Source organism: Anastrepha obliqua, chromosome 1 (genome assembly GCF_027943255.1).
Source record: "Anastrepha obliqua isolate idAnaObli1 chromosome 1, idAnaObli1_1.0, whole genome shotgun sequence".
In the NCBI taxonomy this organism is placed as follows: Eukaryota; Metazoa; Arthropoda; class Insecta; order Diptera; family Tephritidae; genus Anastrepha; species Anastrepha obliqua.
Window position 1 is genome coordinate 176,367,822 of NC_072892.1, and position 17,979 is coordinate 176,385,800.

The 17,979-nt window shown below is 37.1% G+C and overlaps 1 protein-coding gene across 1 annotated transcript in view; it reads right to left on the reverse strand.

The window, feature by feature from the left end:
* The window catches only part of LOC129241666 (uncharacterized), a 296,838-nt gene that overhangs the window by 141,190 nt on the left and 137,669 nt on the right, over positions 1-17,979 (reverse strand). The window contains exon 16 of the mRNA XM_054878126.1: positions 5,065-5,943. Within this exon, the coding sequence (XP_054734101.1) occupies positions 5,065-5,943 (879 nt within the window). The remainder of the gene's footprint in view (positions 1-5,064; positions 5,944-17,979) is intronic.

The following is a 17,979-nucleotide window of genomic DNA, read 5'->3' on the forward strand; positions in this document are numbered from 1 at the left end:
AAATTTAGCGAAGTCCTCAACCATCTGTGTGATCCTTCTGCCAGAAAAATGTGAGACACAGATGGCGCTCCAAGCAGTAAGAAGGTTTTTTCCTAAGTTCCCAACGACAAGTGAGCATTTTCACTATTTAGGACTGGTAGGGGCAAACTAATCCCCAAGCCTGTCAGAAATCACAAAAGAAAAAACAAACCGATTAAAGAAACCAACGCAAGACTGAGTCTTGTCGAGGCCTTATGCTCCCGAGAGGATTGAATAAGGGGGCAAAAATATCCTATTGCCTCTATATTCCAACTTGGAACTCTAGGAATTGACGATGACGACGTCCTGCAGTGTCCGGCACACGAAGTGTAACCCACTTCAGACCACTCGCGCAGCTGATACTCGGGCATCAGCTGTCTATTAGTTGGCTAAATGATAATCTAGAGTATTGGTTACAAGCGCGCGGAAGCATTTTGCCGAGAGTAAACGCGAAAAAAGAAAATCAGTAAAGGATTTCAAACGTAATAGTGCGATTGCATTATATTTGGTTGGAAAATCACAACCAGCAATTGTTCGCGAGCTCGAGCAACTTAAAGTAACTTTATCGCGACCATTACTCGTTACAGTAATACTGGTAGCAACGCGCAACGCAATAGTGGTCATCAAGAGACTGCAACGTCACGTGAAATGGTTCAAAAAGTGAAGAAGCGACTTAAGCGAAATCCCCGACGAAGTGCCTATCAAATAGCGAAAGAACTGAAAAAATCTGACCTTAGAATCCCCCGCATACTGAAAACTGATCTCAAAGTCAAGCCTTACAAGATCCAAACGGCGCATGATCTCAAACCAAAGCAGCAAAAAGTCAGACTTGACAGAGTGAAGGAGTTGCTTCGCTTGGCTGAAAGCGGGCAATTTCCCAACATTGTATTTTCTGAGGAGAACATTTTTTAAATTGGGCAATTCGTAAACTCCCAAATTGATAGGGTTTATTTGGCCGACCGTTCATACGACAATTTGAGTCACCGATTGGCCACCAGGGGCAGCACACGTCACAAGTGATGATTTTGGACGCTGTAACCGCAGATGGGCGCTCTGCAATCGTTTTCATCGAGCCTGTCGTTAAGGTAAATACGAAATATTTTCGGGAAAGTGTTCTGGAGTCTGCTTTGAAGCCGTGGACGCACAAACATTTCGGTGTCACACCATGGACGTTTTAACAGGACTCGGCACCGGCTCACAAAGCTCGAGTGAACCAAGGATGGCTAAAAAACAATGTTCCGAACTTCATAACGTCCACACAATGGATCTCAAATTTATCAGACATGAATCCGATGGATTATTTTCTTTGGGCCATTTTGGAGAGGAATGTCCGAACTAAAAGGTTCACCAGTCTCGAGGCGTTGAAAAACCCCATTATCAGCGAGTAGGCCAAAATATCTGCAAGTCACATTCGGGCCTGTAATTATTGTTTCTGAAAATAATTAATAAACATAGGATCAGCTGGGTAAATATGAACATGCGGTAATTTCAAAGAATCGACCGTGAGCGCACCTATAAGTTTGAAAGAAACCAAAAAGTATTAAAATGTGATGGTTCATCATTGGACTGAAAACTAACAGCTGCTTGCCACAGCACTGATTCACTGATTACGCCATTCCAGTTATTATCAAAGTTCATATCCCCGAAAAGTAAACATCATTTTGTTCTGTGCTCAATTTAGTGACTGCCTCGTCACAGGAAATCCAAATAAGATGTTGCTCACAACCATTTCACATTCACTTATTAATGCCCTATCAGGACTTCGATGCATTTAGACAGATCTCGTTCGCACTGATTCACCTGATATTTTTCTTGTTATGGGGTAATTATGAACATTGCTTTCAGAGCATTTCCTGACGGTCTTGCAAGCCACGGTCATGCGAGAATTTCAATCATTGAGCAAGTGATATCAAATAATTTGGGGCTCATCGAGCTCCCTTCCCACCTTACCGATTAACCCCAACCACTGGAGAAAATTCTTTTTGGTGCAATGATGACAGAGTTGGACAAACTCTTGGTTTCCCATGGTAAAACCAAAATGGGATTGGGGCTCTCCCGTGTGAAACAAAAAAACCAATTTCTAGCAATGCTGGTTTGGAATAAAATAAAATTGAGCAGCATTATGAAAGGCTTCAAGCCAACTGAGCTTTTTGCAGTTGATAAAAGTAAGATGCCCGAACATCGCTTTAATCCACATGGCCTGGCCCGGTACAAACGATGAGAATGAAAATAGAAATGACGAGCCTGCTCCATCCTCCAGTAAGCAGCGGAACCATAACTACCTACCAGGCGACATAATTCCCTTCGAAGATTGTGTTGAGGTTCCATTGGATTTGAGTATTGAAGGAACCAACGAAGTCGAAGGCATATCTGGAAACGTTGTGTGTGGTATGAGTATGAAGGGTATGGATCGGAACAAAACTGAAATTATTTTCATGAAGGGAGACGAATTCGGTATAAGAAGTTCTCATCCGAGGCTTTGTACATCTTTTCACTCGGGGGGATTTTTAAGTGGCGGGTCCCAAACCTAGCGCACAACCAGCTATTCTGGGATGCTTCGCCTTCTCACGCTGGCTCACTACCAAACGGGTGCTCGGAAGCTACCCAGAGGATACTTGAGCTAATCCCGGAAGTTGTGAGCTGCTTGAACTATATGTAGAAGAATCATCCCGCCCTGTCCCAAGTGAATGAATATCGCAGGCGATGGAACGATGAGCTGTATGAGCTTTACGGCGACATAGACATAGCGGAGCGAGTAAAGATCCAGCGGCTACGTTGGCTGGGTCATCTCGTCCGAATGGATACAAACGCTCCGGCTCTAGAAAGTATTCGATGCGGTACCAGCTGGTGGTAGAAGATGAAGAGGAAGGCCTCCTTTCCGTTGGAAAGACCAGGTGGAGAAGGACTAAGCTTACAGAGAAACGACTGGCGCGCTTTGTTTAACTCGGCCAAAATCGCGTAAGCGGTTATCGCGCCAATTAAGAAGAAGAAGACGAATTCGCCAGAAACCAAAATACTTAAAATTTCAGACTAAAAAAAAACAATTTTCTGATAAAAAAAAATAGCAACGCCGAAAATCATTATTGTTTTAAAGAGAAAACTTAACACTCGAAAAATTAATTTTATTTTTGATCAAAAAAATATAACTTAATGTACATTCTGTAACAAAAGTACCGGGAATTGCTCAATAAAACGAAAAATAATTCTTTAATCATCAAAATTTATTTTTTCGCCTTCAAAATAGGCTCCATTCGAAGCAATACACAGCAACGCAAACGATTAGGCCAGTCACCTTTAAAACGCGTTTGAAGAGATCTTCTTCACCGCCTTCAGCGAATTCTCCTTAATGACCTCTATCGACTCAAAGGGGCGTCCACGGAGTGGCAATTTAAGTTTTGGGGAAAGGAAAAAGTCACAGGTGGCTAAGTCCGGTGTTCGATGATATTTGTCGAGTTTTTGGTCAAAAAAGGGTTCACAATATGAGCCTTATGTGATGGTGCGTTATCATGGTGCAAGATCCATGAGTTTTCCTTCCACAAGTTGGGCCGTTTCCTACGTACATTCCCTCTCAAACGTCACATAACTTCCAAATAATATTCTTTATTTACCGTAGAACCATTTGGAACGAATTCCGAGTGCACAACACCATGACAATTAAAGAAAACGAGTAGCATGACTTTCAGTTTTGACCAACTTTGACGTGCATTTTTGTGTTTCGGCTCATGTGGATAGCGCCATTCAGCCGTCTGTTAGCTCGTTTGCAAACTCAAATATCACGTCTCATCACCTGTTATGATGCACTGGATAAGCATTGGGTCCGAGTTCTCTTACTCAAGCATATCTTCAACCACCTTTTTCCGTTGAATTTTTCGAAAGAAATTCAAGTCTCTTAGAACGATTCGAGCAGCAACGCGTCTCATGCCCAATTGATGGTGTAAGATGTTGCGAATTGATTCGAGAGAAACGCCAAGGTTACGAGCTACCTCTCTCAAACTTAAATGATGGTTTCCCAGCACCATTTCCTTGACTTTGTCGACGTTTTCATGCGTTGAAGACGTTGATAGGGGCGACCAGATCGCGGTAAATCTTTCACGGCTTCTCGGCCCTCTGAAAAAGCTTTATACCACCCGTAGCCCCGTGTTTTTGCAACATTTTCAACGATTCGGCACACGAAATCCCGTTAAAACCACTAAATTATCCACAGATATATTGAATAAATACAATAATTTTTTTTTTATAAGACTCATAATGATTACGCTCCCTGCACGGTCACCTGACGATTTCACACACTTTTAATCTTTCAGTCCGCATAGTTGTCGCATTTTTAGCGAAGTATAAAAAAAAAATTCAAATTCCAATAAAAAATTATTTGTGTCGTCAGTAGTTGTGTATGCAAGACTGTACTGCATTTTTCAAAATACGCTTGCATATCGAAGAATTTGTTGCCTTAAATCCATAGTTCAGCTTTGATGGTCATAAAATAATAATTTTAACTGAGTAAATAATAACACAGAGGAACTAATTAATCTGCTCATTTCCTTTACACGATCACGTCGTCATAATATCCATAGCATCGCCCAACCACAAGCAACCATTCGCCGCACAGAGGAACGCAAAGCAAAAGCAAAAACCACAAAATTACAACTTTTACGCCCAGAAGAGTTTAAAACTTGTTTGAGTTAGTTGTGTGCAGTTCTCTGAGTAACGAGCCTACAAGCAGCGCATATTTACATACACATACACACACATACACCTATATGATTTGCAATTCCCACCTACTTGCAACAAATGCGCCCGATCGGCGAAGAGCAGGACACTTTTCGGAATTCAAATTAATTTAATGGTCTACAACTCGCTCATCAAACACCCACACACACACCCACGCATGGAAATTTCAATCGCTTCTACTCACACATATGCAAACTTGCTCTACATGCAAGCCACTTTGCCGCACACCACATCCCCCACTGCTTGCACAAAAAGTAACTTTCAAGCCCCCTGCCAATTTATACTGACAGTTGTCATCAGTCCCAACTTGCCACTTACATTTTGCTGGCAAATTTCACTCAGAAGTGTCCTCTGCATGTTGGCGCACCACTTCAGTCGCTCTTTATTTGCTGCCACTTGCCATTTATGTGGCTGTTGTAGTTGTTGCCGCTCTACGCAATGTTTTTGTTGTTTTAGTATTTGCAACATCACAACCGGATCTAACAATTTCATGGCCGACAAAAGTTTCAAGACTTCCAACTGCAGCTGCACCGCCTGCGTCGACGACGGCGACGACGACGACGACATATCAGCAGTGCCACCAACAACAAAGCCTTCTATGACAGCTGTATTACCATCATCATCGCGCTCTTCGTCACTCCTCTGCCACTGTACCATCGTTAGGAAGTTACAGTACTTATCGAGCAATGCCGATTCGGCCAACACTAAACGAAAAACTGATTGCAACGCGTCCTTGTGGCGAGAACGACAGCAGACCTCATGCAAAGCGGCTACGAAACGGCAAGCCAAGTGATAGTAGGCCACATCACCACAGGCGCTGGAGGTGGCGGCGTTGGCAGTGACGGTGTCGAGACAATTCTCCAGCTTCTCGCACAAAACTTTTGCGAAATAGTTAATTTCACTTATGCTGCCACTCGACGCAGGTCCACCAAGTCCGGTGCCGGAGGCTGTGGCGGCTGCACGCGCCGCTGCCGAAGATGTCGATGGGCCGTCGTCGAGCAGCCAATGTGCGGTGCGCTGTTGCCGCTGTTGTTGTTGCTGCTGGCTTCGGCTGCGCTCACGTTCACGCTCCTCCGCCGCCGGATGGTTTTTCAAATAAAGTTTGATGTGATTTACTAAATAAATTTCCTCAGTTTTAAGAATTACATTTGCCAGGATGATCGTTGTATGCGCCAAAGCGGAAAAGTTCTCCACATCCTTGTTTTTTTTTTGTGAATTTTGCATTTTCATTTGCATTTGCATTTATTTGCGTGCATGTGTGCGTGTGCGTGTGTGTGGCGGTTTGAGTGGCCAGTTCAAGCACATTTATAAAGTTGTTGTCATCATCATCATCGTGGTTGTTGTTGTTATTTGTTTGTTTGTTGTAGTTAGTGCCGCCGCAGTTGTTGATTGTTGATGTTGATGTTAATTGCGATGTGTGATTGTGAGCGTGCATGTAATGAAGAGCAGAAAGAGAGAAAGCAAAATAAATATAAGTTTGAGTTTGAATAAATGCGAAGCTATGGTTACATACTATATACATACATACACATACACATACATACAAAGTAGCAGATCAAATAAAAACATTGCCGATTGATGACCACCTAACTTTTATAGCATAGCTTTAGGCGCTGCAGAGTGAGCATAAACTACTTGAGTTAATGCTGTGGAGAAAATATTAATTATTAATATTTTTATGTGGTTACTTTTATGCATGAGTGTGCAGACATCCTTACGAATTATCTTAACAGATGATTGCCTCGTCGGGGCACTAACTTTCAGGCGCTTTAGGCACCTTTCTGGTCTAGAATTTCGAAAAAAATAGATTTTTTTTCATGTTATGATAGTTTATACTTTCAAAAATATACTTGCAACTCTTTATATTGAAATTCGTTGTAGTTTAGACGTTACAGTCATTTAAGGGGGAAGTCCGTGTAAAATTGTCAAAAAATCGATTTTTTTTCGATATTTCGAAATTACAGTATCTTAAGGATATAATGTGAAATTTTCATGCGGGAATTCCTAATGTTATAGCTTCTTTAGCCCATTAACTATGTAGAGAGCGGTCCGCGCGCTCCTGTACCTCAAGCTTTAAACTCAATTATCTCGACCTGTATTTTTAAAAACTGTCTCGTGTTGTAACTCAAAAACTTATCGACCGATTTATTTGAAGTTTTGTGAGGCCTTTCTGTACATTACTATCGGAAGGATAAACACAAAATTTCAGATACAGGGTGGCTGATGAATTTTGCTACATTAAGAAACTCAAATAACTTTTTTTTTAGTGTATGGAATTCATTTATTTTTTTTTCAAGTTGAAGGTCATTAAATTTTATTAAATGTAGCTTAACTAGTTTTAAAAATAATTGAATTTAAATGCCCCCCATGCTCGTTGACACAAGTGCGGCATCTTAGTAAAAAGTTGTTCATTGCTGCTTTGAGAGTTGCGACAGGAATAGCCGCAATTATTGCCCGAATGGATTGTTTTAGTTCATCCAAATTTGTTGGCTTTGTTTTATAAACTTCTTGTCTACATAAACCCCACAAGAAAAAGTCAGGTGCAGTAAGGTCAGGCGACCATATCGGAAGAGGGCGAATTGGCTAGTGATGCTCCTGCGATGCCTATTGAAATTTTGCATTGCTAGAACGATCTTGAGACAACCCATTCTTCCGGTAACGGACAGAGGCTGATCGACCTGCCTATTGGAATTTAAGTGTGCTTTGCCCAATCCGTAAGAAGGGTGGTGTGACTTATTTAACCTGATGTTGTAGAGGATTGTACCAGCCACAGAACTTAATCGGTCAGGCACAGCGATGATATTGACATCATCGGCCTTAACAATCACGCTGTTAGTTCTGCCTTCTCCAAACTGGATAAAGAGGCAAAGCAAATGGGTCTGGTCATGAACAAAGACAAAACTATGTACATCCTGTCATCACACAAACAGTCGGCGCACTCTCGTATCGGCACCCACATTACTGTTCACAATTATGATTTCGAGGTCGTAAAGGACTTCGTTTATTTAAGAACCAGCATTAACACCGATAACAATATCAGCCTTGAAATCCAACGTAGAATCTCTCTTCCCAACAAGTGCTACTTTGGACTTAGTAGGCAAATGAGTAGTAAAGTCCTCTGTCGACGAATTAAACTAACACTCTACAAAGCTCTCATCATGCCCGTCCTAACGTATGACACAGAAGCCTGAGCGATGACAACATCCGATGAAGCGTCTTTTGGAGCGTCCCAATTGATTCGCTACAAAACCATCATTAGGCCAGTCTTATGCTATGGAATTGAATCGTGGACGCTAATTGAAGCAGATAAAGTAAAACTGCAAACTTTCGAACGAAAAATACCCAGAAAAATTTGTGGACCAATAACAGATCCCGGCGAGTGGCGTATACGGTGGAACGATGAGCTAGACCAGCTGATAAAGGACGTTTCAGCAAAACGCACCGGTTAAGATGGTTAAGACCGAAAACAAGATAGGACGACGAACTAGAAGAGGATATCAATAAACTTGGGAAAAGGAATTGGAAAAGAGTGGCAAGAAATCGAGATGTATGGAGGTTTCACGTGCAGCAGGCCAAAGCTCACAAAAAGCTGTAGTGCCAAAAGATGACGATGATGATGATGATTTAACTCAAAAATTTTGGACCTTCTCTTAGTTGGATGCCAAAGATATCACAAAAATACTCTACAGCGCTGAGGCAGGCCAAGAGCTTTTATCGAAATATTTAAGTAATTATTAAAACTGAAATATACGCTATTATTTTAGCCACTACTCAGACAGAAACCACCTTTACAGTTACAGCTAAGCATATAAAAATATTTCAGAAAAACCGGTAGATGAAAATTCCTGTTTCTCGAAAAGCATTTAAGAATGCAATTTAAAATTTAAAATTAAGCAAATTTTGCAAATTCGCAAGCTTTTAAATTCACAGCAAAGTAGCGACTTCCATGAAGGAGCTGTCATCTCCATATTTCGCTTCAGCCACAAAACTTTGGCAGTTCACTTGCCTTTTAAATTTGCGCTTGCTTTTGCTCTTTGACTTTGTTTTGCAACCACTAACATCGAACTTAATATTTATTCATGCCAGCATTGCAAATCTTATCGAACGCGTTTAATCTCTATTCCAATGCACTATCTGCTAAGCTTTCGAAGCTGGCCTGAGGTGAGAGCGAACGGTATGCCACAGCCAAGGCTGCATCATTGCCGGTGAAATCATATTCCATTGTATGTTATTCACTTGAAACTTTCATCCTTTGTTGTCTTTAACTTCCGTTCACACGAAGCTTTCTACAATCATTACCGCTGCACAGTGGGTTGGAAGTGGATGCTTGCATGAATGAAAATGGAAAAATGTGTGCAAGGAATTCTTCTACTCCATTTCTGGTACACGAAAAATTTGCATTTTTTTTAATCAAAAAAATAAAATAGTAATCGAAATAAAAAATTGCGTGCATCCATGCAAGTTCTGGTATAAATCTTTATTTTATTTTTCAGCATTTTTTTCATTCTACATGCCACATTTTGATTCACACCAACCCACCGTGCGGTCCATAGACAATTCGATTTTCACGCTTTTTTGCACGCCTAAAAGTATGCAGTGCCGCACAAGTGCCACACAAACACACTCGATGCCGCCAGACTCGCATTGATTTCATATTGAACTTGAAGTTCATTCACTATTTCTTTGCTAGTTTTTTGCCACACAAAAAATACATAAATGCATACATCCTGCCACGCAGCACTACATTCTGATTTGAAAGTGCATACAGGGTGGCGCAGTACCACACCTTTTGTGTCTGTCACACATGCACACACACATACGCATGCATACCTTAGCATGATAGTACAAATGTACGAGTGTAAATGTATGCTCGGCAGTAAATGAAATGGGCTCGAATTTAACATAATTCGGTTTGGGACTAGTCTGCAACTAGTTTGCAACTAGTCCGAAAAAATGTAAACATTGTATATCATGGCTGCATCTTTAACAACCGCTTTGAATTCAGTTCACAATGCGTGTTTTAGCCAGAGTCCACGTGGGAACCGTTGTGCTACAGTTTCAATGGAGTCACAAAATGTGTAGTGCACACGCTGCAGTGCGAGGCCAAACTAAGCACGAGCAAACTTTCTATTTAGTTTATGAAGTGGTATTTGTAGGGAAAAGTCAGACTAGTACGTAAGTGGGTCGTAATTGTACTAGTTACATAATGAACAATTTGACATGTATGCATAACAAATATTTCCACAAACTGAGTACTAGACGAATACAAATATTGATGGCGTCAGCCAATTGCTTTTGTTGTCCATTGTAAACTAGTCCAGTAGCTGGTTTAAGATTGACTAGGCAGAGGTTTAAAAGTTCGTTAATTGCTATAATGGCATTTCGTTGGGTATTGTCGTGTTCAAAATACCCGTTGCTAGCAGTGCAAAAAGCTAAAAGAGGAACTATGACAGCAGCAAAGCAAACTGATACTAACTGGTCAACTAACGACTAGTTCAGTACTAGTACACTTGATTACTGAGCAACTACTCTTTTTTGAGAGCGCTACAGTTCTCACCACAGACCACCGGCGCACATGTGTTTGTGTATGTAAGCGGATGTGTGTATTTGAACGCACCTTCGCATTCAAAACAGTTGAGGCATTAAGCCATTGTCCGCCCAGCACTTTGCGCTTTTTCACCTTTGTTAGGCGGCTTCTTTTTATTTAGTTTTTTTCTATTTTTTCTTTCATTTGAGAGTGCCCCTTTTTTAATTCCTGTTGCTTTGGGTTATTTCAGTCTTGATTTCTTCTGGTTTCCATTCACTTCACACTCGCTTTGAACGCTGCGTCAAGTGGCGTAAATGTTTTTGATTTATTTTACGGAAACTTGGCCGCAGAAATGCGAAAATGGGGGGATGAAGCGGGGCAGGTAAAGAAAAATTGCAAATGCGCACAAAAGAATTTCTCATATTCTTCGCTTAATCCTTTGGCAATATGGATGGAAATTGTTTTTGCTGTTTTCGTTCGCTTTGGTGCATTTAAAAATCCTTTAAAGTCATTCTTCTTTTAATGGCAACTGTCACGGAGAGAAGATATTACAAAGCTGATGCATTGCTTCGTTGTCAGTTTTTGTGACTCTTTTAATTGAACGGTGGCTACCATACCATTGGCGGGGAAGGTCATTGTGACCTTTGAAATTCTTGTGTTACTCCTGCCGTTTTTGGGTTATTATATCAACTCGCTGTGCCAGACGCGCGCAACCAAATTGACTGTGGGAAGTCTTTGTTATTTCAAGTACTCACTCCCTGTAATTGTATTTGTTTCTTTATTTTGTGCCTATCGGTAGGAGCGTAGACCCTGCACCATTGTTGATGTGTGTTCTTAATGCTTGGAAACATCAACAGGTTTATTGTTTCAGCATTGCTTTTGCACAGTGAGTATGGCTGGTTATATTGGTTTATACTGGTTTGTCATGAACTGAGATAATTAATTCTACTGGATACACCGGTGAGCCTAGGTTAGGTTCCGCTGGGTGCTACTCTCCATAAGAAAGTAAATGGGTCCACTTATCCCTGAAGTTCACTGTCGTACCACTCGTTTAGGCAAAAGTCTAACACTCTAAATCCCGATCCGATGAAGCCATTTTTTCTCTCTGATAAACGATGATAAATTTTGGATGGTAGCATATTGCACGCCTGAAAGACATCCAAAGAAGTAAGAGTTGAGACAGCGATGTCGCGCTCGGTCAAAAGCAGGACAGCGGCAGAAAAAGTGTAGAACACTCTTCACCTGCTTCTCGATCCTGCAGACGCGACAGCAATTATTTTATGGAAACCTCATACGCTTGTCATGTACTACAATTAGGCAGTGCACGGCGATAATACCAGCTACTGCATTAATGAATGGTCGGTCGATATTAATGTGGGACTTGGTTCCATGTTCACACCTTCTAGGCCAGATATGTATAGCTACCTCACAGGTAGGCTCCGTGGCATATCTACTGTTGGACTGCGTTATGTCGACCAACCTGACCCAAGACTTGCTTGAGGACGAGGGAACTTAAAATCAGTTCTCCCTCTTGACTGCTCTTCAGTGATGCACTTTCCAGGAATATCTCTGAAACCCAGAGAACGTTTGCGGCGTAGTGTTTAGACAGCTCATTTAGAAAAGCTCTACATTCGATTCCCACTTTGAATGAAGTAACCTGAAACTGTACATATTTTATAGCAGCTGGACTGTCACAGCAGATGATTATCGGTTGTGATAGAACGGGCGAGTCCTTGACCTAAAAATACGGCCTATTTCATGCCTCTTAACTCAGCTTGAAAGACACTGCAAAAGTCAGGTAGTCTTGCTTAGGTTTTGCTGCAGCACTTCTGAGTGGATGCGAATCCCGATCTCATTATTTAGTCTAGAGCTGTCAGAGCAGAAGCCACTGAACCTGGGTGAAGGGCTACTAAAAAGTTACTTCCGAAAAGCAGGCGTAAAACACAAACCTACGCTCGAAAAATTAAAGTTCGAAGCATACCAGCAGCAGAGTTTAGATTATTATCGGATAAAGTGCGTTTTTCCATGCTTAAGAGACTAATGGATAATAAGATAAGACACTAATCAGACTAACAACGCAAAAAAAGGCATGGAGAAGCACGGAAAACCTCTGAAGTTATAGTTGCTGTTTTTATAAATTGAAGAGGAATGCCTCTGAAGTGTAAATTCTTGGCCGGCAATAATCTCGAGTCATTCACGACAACTAGGACCAATGTTGCCACATTCGTAGTTTTGACTGAAATTTACTATTTTTAGACAAACTCACAGTTTTTGAAATAACCTCGTAACATTACACTTTGCAGTTTTTCTGGAACTTCTCATTTGAACGAATAAATTAAATATCCTGAAGTGTTTTTGTTCTTTTTTTTTTTGGGTGTTTGTTAGAACAACATTAAATGTTCGTTATAGACCCAATACTTAGTCTTAATTAGTATTCGAAAGGAAGAAAGCCGGACAAAGTAGCAGGCATTTAATCTCTATCCTATAGGGGATGGCAGACAATTTTCAAACCAATTTGAATACATTTTTTCTTATAAAAAATAAAAAATTCAAACAATCAAAAAGATCAAAAAGATCAAAAAATATAAAACTGAAATAAAAAAATTAAAAAAATAAAAAACTAAAAACTTAAATAAAAAATAATAAAAACAAACTATTAAAAAAAAAAATAGTTTCTCTACTATAGGTGATGCCAGAAAACTGTAAAACCAATTTGAATAAACATTTTTTATTAAACGTAAAAAATATTCAAAAAATAAAAAAATTGACAAAATATAAAAATTAAATAAAAAAAAATCAAGTAATATAAAAATCGAGCAATAAAAAGTTGGAAAATTAAATTTAAAAAAGTCAAAAAATAAAAATATAAAACAAAAAATGAATAAAAATATTAATAAAAAAATAAAAAAATAAAAAATAAATGATAAATGATAAAAACAATAAAAAAACTTATATTTACTTATACCAGAAAAATCTGAAATAAATTTGAGTAAAAAATATGTTTAATAAAACATAAAAACATTCAAAAAATATAGAAATGAAATAAAAAAACAACAAAAACATAAAAATTAAATAAAAAAAAAAAATTAAATAAAAAATTACAAAATAAATTATAAAAAAATTATAAACAAAAGTAAAAAACAAAGTCTCTCAACTATAGCTGATGCCAGAAAAATCTAAAACCAATTTGAATAAATTTTTCATTTTAATAATACAAAAAAAATTTAAAAAATAAAAGATTAACAAACTATAAAAATTAAATAAAAAAACTCAAGTTATAAAAAAAACGAGCAGTAAAAAGTTCGAAAAAAAAAATAAAAATATAAAATAAAAAATTAATAAAAATATTAATAAAAAAATAAAAAAGAAATTATAAAAAAACATTTTTTTAAATAAAAAAACTTGTATATACTGATGCCAGAAAAATCTCAAATAAATTTGAATAACATTTTTTTTTAATAAAACATAAAAAAATTCAAAAATATAAAAATGAAATAAAAAACATAAACATCTTAAATATTAAATAAAATAGTAAAAATTAAATAAATTAAAACAAAAATATAAAACAGAGTAATAAACTAGTCTCTCTACTATAGGTGATGCCAGAAAAATTTAAAACCAATTTGAATAAATTTTTTTCAATAAAACATAGAAATATTCAAAAAAAAAAATAAAATAAAAAATTAATTAAAAAAAATAAAAAACATTTTTTTTTAAATTATAAAAAAAGTATAAAAAACAAAAACTTGTATATGATGCCAGAAAAATCTAAAACCAATTTGAAAATTTTTCTGTTTTTGAATAAAACATTTAAAACCAATTTGAATAAATTTTTTTTCAATAAAACATAGAAATATTCAAAAAAATTAAAAGATTAACAAAATATAAAATTTAATAAAAAAAATTCAAGTATTAAAAAAAATCGAGCAATAAAATGTTCGAAAATTAAATCAAAAAAGCAATTCAAAAAATAAAATAAAAAATTAATTAAAAAACATAAAAAACATTTTTTTTTAATTATAAAAAAAGTAAAAAAAACAAAAACTTGTATATGATGCCAGAAAAATCTAAAACCAATTTGAAAATTTTTCTTTTTTTGAATAAAACATAAAAAATTTAAAAGAATTAACAAAATATAAAAATTAAATAAAAAATTCAAGTAATAAAAAAAATTGAGCAATAAAATGTTTGAAAATTAAATAAAAAAAAACAATTCAAAAAATAAAATAAAAAATTAATAATAACATTAAAAAAAATCATAAAAAAGTATAAAAAACAAAAACTTTTATATGATGCCAGAAAAATCTCAAATAAATTTGAACAAAATTTTTTTATTAAAAAAACATAAAAAATTCTAAAAATATAAAAATGAAATAAAACAAACATCAAAAATTAAAAAATAAAATAACAAATAATAATGAAAAGAGTAAAAAAATAATAAAAAAAAAAATATTAAAAAAAATTTAAAAAAAAATATCAAAAAACATAAAAAAATATTAAAAAACATAAAAACTATTCAAAAATAGAAAATATTTAAAAAAAATAAAATATATTAAAAATTAGCAAAAAAAAAATTTGGAGTTCCCGCTTTTCCTGGTATTAAAAAATTGCTTCGGATAACGCAATATTTGAAGATAAGAAATAAGAATCAAACGTAAAAAAAAAACAATTAACACACAAAGTTATAAAAATTAATGAAATTAAAATTTATTATAAGAAAATGTGATTTAATTCAAACATTCCAGTTTATAAAAACTGGTTTTGTTGAGGTACCAAAGAATAATTGAAACTTTTTAATGTTATTTTAATCAATTTTTTTTTTTATTATTTAAGTTAAATAAAATTAAAGAACAAGAACTTAAAAAAAAATCGCCTTATATTGGAGGTTCCAGTTGTTTAGTCGAAATGACAGTTGTCTTGTTTTTATTAATTAAAAAAAGTAAAAACAAATTTTAAAAATAAAAATAAATAGATTTGGTGAAAAATTCCTTTTTACATTTACATACCCTATGATCAGAAAGTACCGGGAATGTTTATATAAAACAAAACAGAGTTAAATTTCAGGCAAATTTATTTTATCTCCTTCAAAATATGACCAACACACATGAGCCACCTTTTAACACAGTCCTCCATGCACCCCTGGTAGGCCGACGAAGGGATGGCCTTCAGCTCCTTCGTCACATTCTTTTTGATCTCCTCTATCGACTGAAATCTCCTTCCGCGAAGTGGTAACTTCAACTTGGGAAACAAAAAGAAGTCGCACGGGGCCACATCAGGTGAAGTCGGTGCTTGCACGATGGTATTTACTTGGTGTTTGGTCAAATCATCCAGCACAATAATATTTTTTATTGACTATCTGGCCGGATGGAAGGTACTCATGGTGCACTACGCCTTGGCAATCGAAGAAAACAGTCAACTTCACCTTCGCGGTGCTTTTTGATCATAGGATGATCACTTGTCACTTTTATATTTCTGTCCCTAAAATGCTTATTTGCTTCCCTAAGGATCATATTTTGACTTCTTATGCCTCACTGAATAATCGAATTCTGAGCCAATTTTACATCAGAAGACAGAGTCAAATGGGTATTTTTTTTTTTAGCTTGTAAACAAGTGTAACCCACGATTCTCATAAAAGCAGTTAATTTAAAAAACATGAAAACAATTTAGAAGCATTCACTATTTGCTAGATTTGAAGAAGTAACGGAATTTTGACGTAGTAAGCGACATGAATTTTGCGAGTCAGGGGCTTCTTATAGCAGCCATCAGACAGAGAAGAGGAAGAGAAACCTCCGCGGAAACCAGATAGTCATCAAGCGAAAATGTTGTGCTCAATTTGATATTGTCTTTTATTATAAAATATTTCAAACAATTTATCCCTATGCCCACTGTCCACAGCACCTTTGACTTTTATTTACCCCGGCATTGCTTGCATTATTGGAGGCACTGCTGCAACTCTCTATCAGTTGACGGTTTTCTTTGCCTTGTTGTTGTTGCACTTTACAGCTACTACTCTTATTGTGCCGGCTTGCTATTCCACATTTTGTTGCTGTAGTTGTTGTTGTTCATAAAGAAATCATTTCGGCATGGAATTTCCATTGAGATCTCCACAGCAGCAATGCACTGCACCGATGCGACAGTTGTGAGTAAAAAAAGTGAGTGTGTGTGCGTGTGGGTGTGTTAATTTGCGTTGTTTTGGTCTTATTTTTGCTGCTGAATCTAGTATGAATGGAGTATAACTATACGCTTTTAAATGTGTGCGTGCGAAATTGCTCCACCACTGCTACCATCGCCTCCGCCGCTAGTGTCGCTACTCCTCTTCCATTAGTGAAATTGTTTGCTCGTGCCCCGTTTGCGGCTTATGTTGGGCTTAGTGCTGCATGCAGCAGCAACCAGCGTGCAATATGTAGCATGCAACAACACTGCAAATCCAAATGCTCGTAAAATCGTAAAATAAGTGAGTTCATCCGTTGGCATCAATGAACGGCGGAGTAGCGGGTTAGTCCATATGAAACTTTATTAAAATGTTTATATTTTTTTTTCGCAACTTTTTTTGCGTTTTGTTTTTTTGTTTTGATACAAATCGATAGCTTAGCAAAGCTTTAAAAAGAGTTGGGAAGTTTAATAAGCACGCGCTTCAACTGAAACGCCGCTAATAGGAAGTTAGGAAGGATTTTCTCCCAGAGACTTCTATTAAGTGCCACACGCATTTAGTTTTCATGGATATTTATATGAAAAAACAAAAAACAAGTGCAAAATAGAAACATAAGGAAATAGTAAAACACCACAAAACCAAAAAAAAAAACAAAAAACAAAAAACAAAAAACATAAATCAAAAACAAAAACAAAACGCCATATTAGCGATCTTCAACATCGTCCAAAGAAGGATGAAATCTCAAAATTTCTTTTAAATTTCAGTACAAAGAAGATTTTTTTTTTAATCCTTTGCTTTCTATGCTTAAATTTCTCCTATGGCCAGAAAAATTAAAAACAATTTTTCTACATTTTTTGTATTTCATATTTATCCACCCTGCCAATGCTGTACATTATCCAATGAACTTCCATGGACAAAATGCGTTTGTCCATAATTTAGGTTAAAATATTCCAAAATAACAAAAAATATGGACTTATGGACCTACATAAGTCATAGCATAAAAACGTGTTATTTTTGTTGTTGTTGTTGTGGCAGCTTACTAAATCCTGTCAGTGCAATGTAGTTACCGGCCGCCTTCGTCTAGCTCATCTAACGGTAGGCCCAGGAAAAGTGCTGTTTCGACAGGTTGAGTGCAGAGGGAAAGCGGTGTTAGATGAGTGGGTTTGATGGGGCATGTGAAAAGGTTGTTAGTATCGTCCGGTGTGCCTTCACATGCCGGACTTATATTGAGTATGTCGCAGTCGATTCTGGATACGTAAGAGTTTAATCTGCCACAGTATCCAGAAAGTAATTGCCTCAAAGTTACGCGGGTCTCTCTGGGTAGCGGAAGTTCTTCATCTGCAATAGGCGGTGGTTGGACTCCGCTGACGGCACTCAGAGGTCGAGAGTTTAGGAAGGTAGTAAGTGTATCCCGAGGAATTTAATTTAGCGTCTGTCTGTATGCTGTCCAGTCCAGTAGTTGTAGATACGTTTTGTACTGGTACTTGTCAGAATAGTTGAAGAGATGCCTCCTGACGTGCATAGGAGGCGGCTCAGGTTCTAGCAACTGTGTGTA